Source organism: Oncorhynchus gorbuscha, linkage group LG11, assembly GCF_021184085.1.
Source record: "Oncorhynchus gorbuscha isolate QuinsamMale2020 ecotype Even-year linkage group LG11, OgorEven_v1.0, whole genome shotgun sequence".
Classification (NCBI taxonomy): domain Eukaryota; kingdom Metazoa; phylum Chordata; class Actinopteri; order Salmoniformes; family Salmonidae; genus Oncorhynchus; species Oncorhynchus gorbuscha.
Genome location: NC_060183.1, coordinates 23,670,225 through 23,678,556, shown reverse-complemented (window position 1 = coordinate 23,678,556; position 8,332 = coordinate 23,670,225). Strand labels below are relative to the sequence as shown.

General features: G+C 41.1%; 1 protein-coding gene across 1 annotated transcript; it reads right to left on the bottom strand.

The window, feature by feature from the left end:
• Nucleotides 1-810: 810 nt before the first annotated feature.
• Nucleotides 811-7,249, bottom strand: LOC124047601 (interleukin-21 receptor). Its single transcript, XM_046367918.1, has 8 exons — nt 7,100-7,249; nt 5,924-6,068; nt 5,377-5,579; nt 4,013-4,173; nt 3,759-3,927; nt 3,560-3,647; nt 3,372-3,450; nt 811-1,622 (listed from the first exon to the last, which is right to left on the bottom strand). The coding sequence occupies exons 1-8, from the start codon at nt 7,167-7,169 to the stop codon at nt 1,200-1,202; spliced, it is 1,338 nt and encodes a 445-aa protein (XP_046223874.1). The 5' UTR covers nt 7,170-7,249; the 3' UTR covers nt 811-1,199.
• Between the last annotated feature and the right edge of the window lie 1,083 nt (nt 7,250-8,332).

Sequence of the window (8,332 nt, the reverse complement as noted above, 5' to 3'; positions counted from 1 at the left end):
AATAACACATTCATAAATGGATAAAAAGACAGTCAAAAAAGGTATCATAAGGAATAGGGTTTTGAAGTGTCTGTCCTATATCAAGGAGATATAAGAAAGCTTAGGAAATATATATATACTGAACAAAAATATAAACACAACATGCAACAATTTCAATGATTTTACTGAGGAAGGAAATTAGTCTTTTGAAATATATTGATTAGGCCCTGGATTTCACATGACTGGGCAGGGGCACAGCCATGGGTGGGCCTGGGAAGGCATAAGCCCAGCAGCTAGGGAGCCAGGCCCACCCACTGGGGAGCCAGGCCCAGCTAATCAGAATGAGTTTTTGCTTACAAAATAGAAATTCTCCTCTTCATCAACTGTCTGGGTGGCTGGTCACAGACAATCCCACAGGTCAAGAAGCCAGATGTGGAGGTCCTGAGCTGGCATGGTTACACGTGGTCTGCGCTTGTAACGCCGGCTGGACATGCTGCCAAATTCTCTAAAATGACATTGGAGGCAGCTTATGGTAGAGAAATAAACATTCAATTCTCTAGCAACAGCTCTGGTGGACATTCCTACAGCCAGCATGCCAATTGCATGCTCCCTCAAAACTTGAGGCATCTGTGGCAAAACAGCACATGTTAGAGTGGCCTTTTATTGTCCAAAGCGCAAGGTGTAATGATCATGCTGTTTAATCAGCTTCTTGATATGCCACACCTGTCAGGTAGGTGGATTATCTTGACAAAGGAGAAATGCTCACTAGCAGGGATGTAAACAAATTTGTGCACAAATTTTGAGAGAAATAAGCTTTTTGTGCGTATGGAAAATTTCTGGGATCCTTTATTTCAGCTCATGAAACATCAGATCAACACTTTATATGTTGCATTTATATTTTTGTTCATTATACATAATATATGTTGTTTTTTTACACATATTTAACCCCTTAATTTCGTTGGCACAAAACTACCTCCATATTTCCATTCATTTGTGTGGGTTACCTTTAGACAATGTTTTCGTCACCAATTTTCGGGATGTCTCCTGGTCTGACTAACAGCGCTGTAGCTCTGCCAATTTCCACCGCAGATGTGGAAGGGAGACATGGGCGGATCTGGCGGATTGAGACGCAGCCCATATAAAAAACATATCTCTAACTTAAACTGACTGATTTGGATGGGGATTTTGTATTATGTTGCTTAGATTGACGCACCGGTGCGTCAATAGACTCTAGGGGTAACTTCCTGACAATTCCCAGTGTCTGATAGGGTGCAGTAGTCACTGCTGCTGTTCACGTTGCTGTACCAGGCACTCTCCCGCTCCAGAGATGTGGTGCTGTGCAGCCAACACCCCGAGTCTGCTTCGATGGTGCTCTCTGGCTCACTCAGAGACACACTCTTCAGTGGGCCTCTGGGTGCCGGGAGTGGTGACCCCTGAGATACAGCATAAGCAATGCCCAGGAAAAGCGCATCAGACACTGGGTTAGACAGGTTGTCGCTGGGGCCCTCCTGGATCATGTGATGGGGCACCAGTGAGGAGTGGTCATCATCCCGGACTGGTATGGTCTCAGTCAGGGTGTCGATTTGCAAGGTTTCCTCTGTCTTGAATAAGTCTGCCCCAGAGCCTGGGGTCACAACCCAGCTCTACAACCACAATTACCACAGAGTGTGTTATTGTAATGTTCACGTCTCATTGAGAAGTATTAAATGCATCAAGGGTGATACAGTGCCTTGCGAAAGTATTCGGCCCCCTTGAACTTTGCGACCTTTTGCCACATTTCAGGCTTCAAACATAAAGATATAAAACTGTATTTTTTTGTGAAGAATCAACAACAAGTGGGACACAATCATGAAGTGGAACGACATTTATTGGATATTTCAAACTTTTTTAACAAATCAAAAACTGAAAAATTGGGCGTGCAAAATTATTCAGCCCCCTTAATTTAATACTTTGTAGCGCCACCTTTTGCTGCGATTACAGCTGTAAGTCGCTTGGGGTATGTCTCTATCAGTTTTGCACATCGAGAGACTGACATTTTTTCCCATTCCTCCTTGCAAAACAGCTCAAGCTCAGTGAGGTTGGATGGAGAGCATTTGTGAACAGCAGTTTTCAGTTCTTTCCACAGATTCTCGATTGGATTTGACTTGGCCATTCTAACACCTGGAAATGTTTATTTTTGAACCATTCCATTGTAGATTTTTCTTTATGTTTTGGATCATTGTCTTGTTGGAAGACAAATCTCCGTCCCAGTCTCAGGTCTTTTGCAGACTCCATCAGGTTTTCTTCCAGAATGGTCCTGTATTTGGCTCCATCCATCTTCCCATATTTTTTATATATATATATATATATATCTTCCCATCAATTTTAACCATCTTCCCTGTCCCTGCTGAAGAAAAGCAGGTCCAAACCATGATGCTGCCACCACCATGTTTGACAGTGGGGATGGTGTGTTCAGGGTGATGAGCTGTGTTGCTTTTACGCCAAACATAACATTTAGCATTGTTGCCAAAAAGTTCAATTTTGGTTTCATCTGACCAGAGCACCTTCTTCCACATGTTTGGTGTGTCTCCCAGGTGGCTTGTGGCAAACTTTAAACAACACTTTTTATGGATATCTTTAAGAAATGGCTTTCTTCTTGCCACTCTTCCATAAAGGCCAGATTTGTGCAATATACGACTGGTTGTTGTCCTATGGACAGAGTCTCCCACCTCAGCTGTAGATCTCTGCAGTTCATCCAGAGTGATCATGGGCCTCTTGGCTGCAACTCTGATCAGTCTTCTCCTTGTATGAGCTGAAAGTTTAGAGGGACGGCCAGGTCTTGGTAGATTTGCAGTGGTCTGATACTCCTTCCATTTCAATATTATCGCTTGCACAGTGCTCCTTGGGATGTTTAAAGCTTGGGAAATCTTTTTTGTATCCAAATCCGGCTTTAAACTTCTTCACAACAGTATATCGGACCTGCCTGGTGTGTTCCTTGTTCTTCATGATGCTCTCTGCGCTTTTAACGGACCTCTGAGACTATCACAGTGCAGGTGCATTTATACGGAGACTTGATTACACACAGGTGGATTGTATTTATCATCATTAGTCATTTAGGTCAGCATTGGATCATTCAGAGATCCTCACTGAACTTCTGGAGAGAGTTTGCTGCACTGAAAGTAAAGGGGCTGAATAATTTTGCACGCCCAATTTTTCAGTTTTTGATTTGTTAAAAAAGTTTGAAATATCCAATACATGTCGTTCCACTTCATGATTGTGTCCCACTTGTTGTTGATTCTTCACTAAAAAATACAGTTTTATATCTTTATGTTTGAAGCCTGAAATGTGGCAAAAGGTCGCAAAGTTCAAGGGGGCCGAATACTTTCGCAAGGCACTGTATAAGTCTTCCTTACCCTGAAGTCCCCCTCACAGTCAGCGTAAAGGGACTGGAAGTATGGTGCTGGAGTTGGGATGAAGGTGGATTTATTCAACCTGCAATATATGAGACGTTTCCACACCCCATGAATTACATGATAAATGACATGCATCTGTTCTTCCACCCACTGTAGATGTCACCAAAGGTAAGGTAATCCAAACGTACCTTACGATTGGAATGTAGCACAGAATTAGCAGTACTGGAACCAGCACACATAAGATGGCAGTAAATGTGTTTGTTGGAAATTCTCCGACTAAGGGGACAAAGAACATTGGAAGAGCATTAGACTGTAGAAACACAGCACAGGTAAGGAGTGGGCTCAAATTGTTCTAGTAAAGTGCCTAATGTCTTGACGGAACCATACCTTTTAGTGTGGGATCAGTCCTCCAACGAACCTCCGTTGCCCATTCACTCCACTGGCCTTGATACTGTTGTTGGTTGGGGATGGACCTCACGTTTACAGTGTACTCTGTGTCTGGCTCAAAATTTTCATTGTTCACTGAGATATTAGTTGAGTGTGGAACTTCGACAACCTGTGGGGAAAAATACGAGGAAATAGATCCATTTATTCTCCGGCTTTATTTTAGAAACATCTTTTGCCGTATTTGAGTGTCATACGTTGCCTTGGTGGCCACTTCTGTAGAACCAGAGTTGGTACTTCAGGTTGTCAGACAGAAGATTGCCAAATTGTAGATATTTCTCATAGCTACTCATCCAGGTAACACGGTGCTGACTTGACATCCGGCTGACGGTGAGATTGAATGGTGCATTGGGTTTGACTGGGGAGAGAAAGACACCTATGTCAAAGCTTTGGGATGGAATGAAAGTGTCCACAAAAAGAAAAGCTTCCCACGGGCCGGTCTGCTCATTAGGCAGCATTAAGCGGTCATCTACGGCAGCGCGTTGACGAGGGCGGCATTTTCTGAGCTAAACTGACCAAGACGCACCTCCAACAACATTTAAAACCTCACATAATTCTGCCCCAAAACAATGACAATTTCTCTCAACCAGTGGCACGTGTTTTTTAGGTGAGCGCTGATGCCGCCCTGTGATAAGCAGTGTCCATTCCCAGCGCGGCTATCCAGGGTGCTGTTGGAGAGAAGCATGGCTGCGCCGCTCCACCAACGTTCCGCAAAAACATAATCCCACATAAATCATGTAGCAGATATAGGATATGGTTGAAAGAGTATGGAGACTTTTCTTTAGCCCCACAGGCTGGAGATAAAATGTAAGACAATGTAATGAGACGGACACTTTTTTCACATCATGCAGGTTTCTCTGATCAAATAGCCTAACGTAAATGGTGCTCAATCACATACAAAATGTGCTGTTATGTGAACAAACATCATATCCTGCAAACAGGACAGGTCAAGGTAAAATGGACAACCACAACTTTTGTCCAAGAGTTTCACCCCATTGTCATGATCAGTGGTTTCAAGTTTGATTCCGTATCCAACTTTTATTCAGAACCACAAAATTAACCTGATGTCAACGTCCTGGAAAATATGTATTTTAAACATATGAAAAATACCTTTTCACTTTTCATTTCAAGACCTAAATTGAACCTAACTTCAACGTCTGGAAAATACGTCTTTATGACATCTTTTCAACTTAATTTTGCATACTGGGACTATTCTAGTTTTGGGGGGCAGCATTTTGTGGTCTAGCCTAGGGTGGCAGAATTGCAAGGACTGGCCGGTTATGCTTTACTTTACAGTGCCCTTATTACTGTGTAATGATTCCTGTAATTACAGTGTACCAAGTATTGTCATTATTCATTATTACGCTGCAGTTACAATACTTGTTATACTGTAATTACTTGAGTGAGTTGCACAGTAATAATGACACTGTAACTTGAAGTGTTACCTAGCTTCCAAAACCAACAACTTCAACAAGTAGCTATGCTTGTCAATTGAAGTTTGCATATGGGTAGGCATATCACAAAGTCATGTTTGTATTGTAATTCTGTAATAAGCACTTACTATGCTTTACTGGCATGTATTCCTTATCCAGCAAGGTGGCGCTTACATGTCCATTGCTTCTGTTGTGATAGAGAGTGATCTTAAATCTTGAAGTGTCAAAAAAAAAATCGGGCTCCTCATCAGGATCTGGATCAACAGCAGAATCTGGATGGGAAGTGTCCAATGAACAGGAGTAATAGCCATGGGTTTTCTTCAGCTTCCCACTGTGTAATGAGTGGACGTGAACAGGAAACAAATCAAGCGGGAAACAATATGAAGTCATAACATGTCATTTACACACATTGCCTCAGTGTGTACTGTGTATACAGTGGTTCTTAACCTGGGGCACATGGCCTATCCACAGGGGGTACTTGGGAAGAATAATAAGAACATAGCCCACTGCTAAAATGCACAAGAGGGGTTACTTAGTCGGTACTCCAGGCAGAGCAAATGTGGTACCGGGGGTAGACTAGGGGTACATTAACCAAAAAAGGTTGAGAACAACTATACTAATACATTTAAATGAATGTACTCAAATTTTAGCAATATTAAATAGTGGGGGTCTCACCCATCAAATACCGTCCCGAAAGAGAGGTCCTCAATACGCAGCCAGTAAGAGGACTGGTCTGTATGAGCAACCTCTGGCAGGATGCTCAGGGAACAGTTAATGGTGAACAGGTAATCACTTACACAGTCAAGGCTATATTCATGACCTGGAAGAGTCCACAAGAAATACAACTGTATAAGCACTGAAATCACACAATGGTGCTTTACACCAAGGTTTCCCAAACTAGGTCATGGGGCCCACCCTGGGTGCACGTTTAGTTTTGAAAGCTTAATGATGAGTTGGTTATTTGAATAAGATTTGTAATGCTAGGGCAAAAAAACAAAAACGTGCACCAAGGGGGGACTGAGGGGGGACTGCCTCAGGACTGAGTTTGGAAAACCCTGCCACACTAACCACAATATCCTTATCTCGCACACCACAGAGAAATACACATTTCACATACAAATTCAACACAATATGTAAAATATGTAAATGACATGTTTTGATGCACTGTAGGATTAAACAGAGGTGTGACCAAATTAATACGCTTCCTTACCAAGAAATACAAAATGTATTTAGCAAAGAATGAATTACATGTGTGTTACATCGCATTTATTTCACACAGAATCTGTAATGGCTTGCAAACCATTACAGACTACACACAGACACCCTCAACTTACAATAGTCAACAGTCAATATTACATTTATTTGATAATCGAGCAAATTATGGTAATATTTGTTTTTCATATTTAAAGTTGATCATTTATTCTCCAAATTGTTTAACTGTAAACCCATGCCATTTGTTGTTATATATATATATTTTTTAAAGGATTTACTCTTGTTCTTGATCAGTGGAACTAAACCTGACACATGTGATGGTGATAAGTGTGTTAATGAACACAAAGCTTACAAAAAAGAGGCGAGTTCAGCAGGACACATTTTGGAATGTTCAGATAGAAATAGGTTACGTAGAACAAACATGCATCTCTGACATGTAGAACAAAGGAATCATGTCTGCTCTATTCATGGCATTTCTGTCTGCAACATTCGACAACGTTTAGCAACTGAACGTGGACCAGGTGTGTGCCAGGTTTTTCAAAAGGGTATGTCTTGTAAGCTTCTGCTAATGTGGTGTTATACAAGCAGTAGAACTGTTTATCAAGTTAGATCAATGTTAATTGTAAATGAGGGGTTTACCTGTTGTGGTATGATTCCCATTCAGGCAGACGATACTGTAAGACAGGACAATGGTGAGGAGCAGCCACATACTTCTGTATTCCCTGGGACACGTCTGTTGTTAACATTGATCAGGTATGGCATTACGTTGCTCTACTTTGACCTGACCTGGTCTTGTACCAAAGGAGCTTGACTGAGGTCTCTATGACAAAACAACTTGATGCCTTGAAACTGAAAGTGGGAGGAGGATCCAGATTGTGACTTTATTCGGATAGCTATCACCTGCCGCTGTCGTATGAGGTGGAGGATGTGTTTTTTATTTTTTATAAGAGCAGTTTGTGGGGGACTTGAAGAGTTGATTAAGTGGGTGGTGTGCTCTGTAACCGTCATTCAACTTTAAATAGATTCAACACTAACAAACGGTGTAAAATGTGTAGAGCAAAGAACTATTGAGTTGTCAGATGATTGACAGTTGCCTGCTTTAATTAAGAGTTTATCATCCACTTTGTTTAAATAATATCTATATTTTATTAAATAAAAAATTTTCTGTTGACCTTTGACATTTAGTTTGGTTAAAATGATAATTAACTGTGTGATCTTTTTTGTAGGCAAGCCTGATATTCCTCTATTCTTGGTGGGAATTACATAAACAATAATAACATTGATCATACTGTCTGTACTACTATATACTTACATTCAGTCTCTTACCCATAAACAAAACTTCTGTAACTATCCATAGTAATTGCAGTGAGGGGAGTGTTCCTGTTCGAATGACTGTGATCTGTATCTTTAATCTATTCTTGTCACCACAGTATCTTCAGTCTTTTCTTGCTGCTTCACTATCTCAGCCATCATGCCATGCCAAGGCTGCTTGTTTGTGAAGATATTGGATAAAAAAACCACTCATAATTGTGTAGTTATATATTTTAATATGTATATGGCACTGGATAAGAGGAACGAGCACATATTGTAGTAGAAAGAAAGATATAGAATAAGAAGGAGATGTTTGTGCTCTGTAAAGAGTGGGGATGTGTGAGTGAAATAGGGTGAGTAAATGTGTTTTTGTGGTGGTGCATGATTCTACACTGGACAAAAATATTAACCTTTACATGTTGGTCCCATGTTTCATGAGCTGAAATAATTGTATTTCATTTCATTTCACCAGGTAGGCCTGTTGAGAACAAGTTCTCATTTACAATTGCGACCTGGCCAAGATAAAGCAAAGCAGTGTGACACAAACAACAACACAGACTT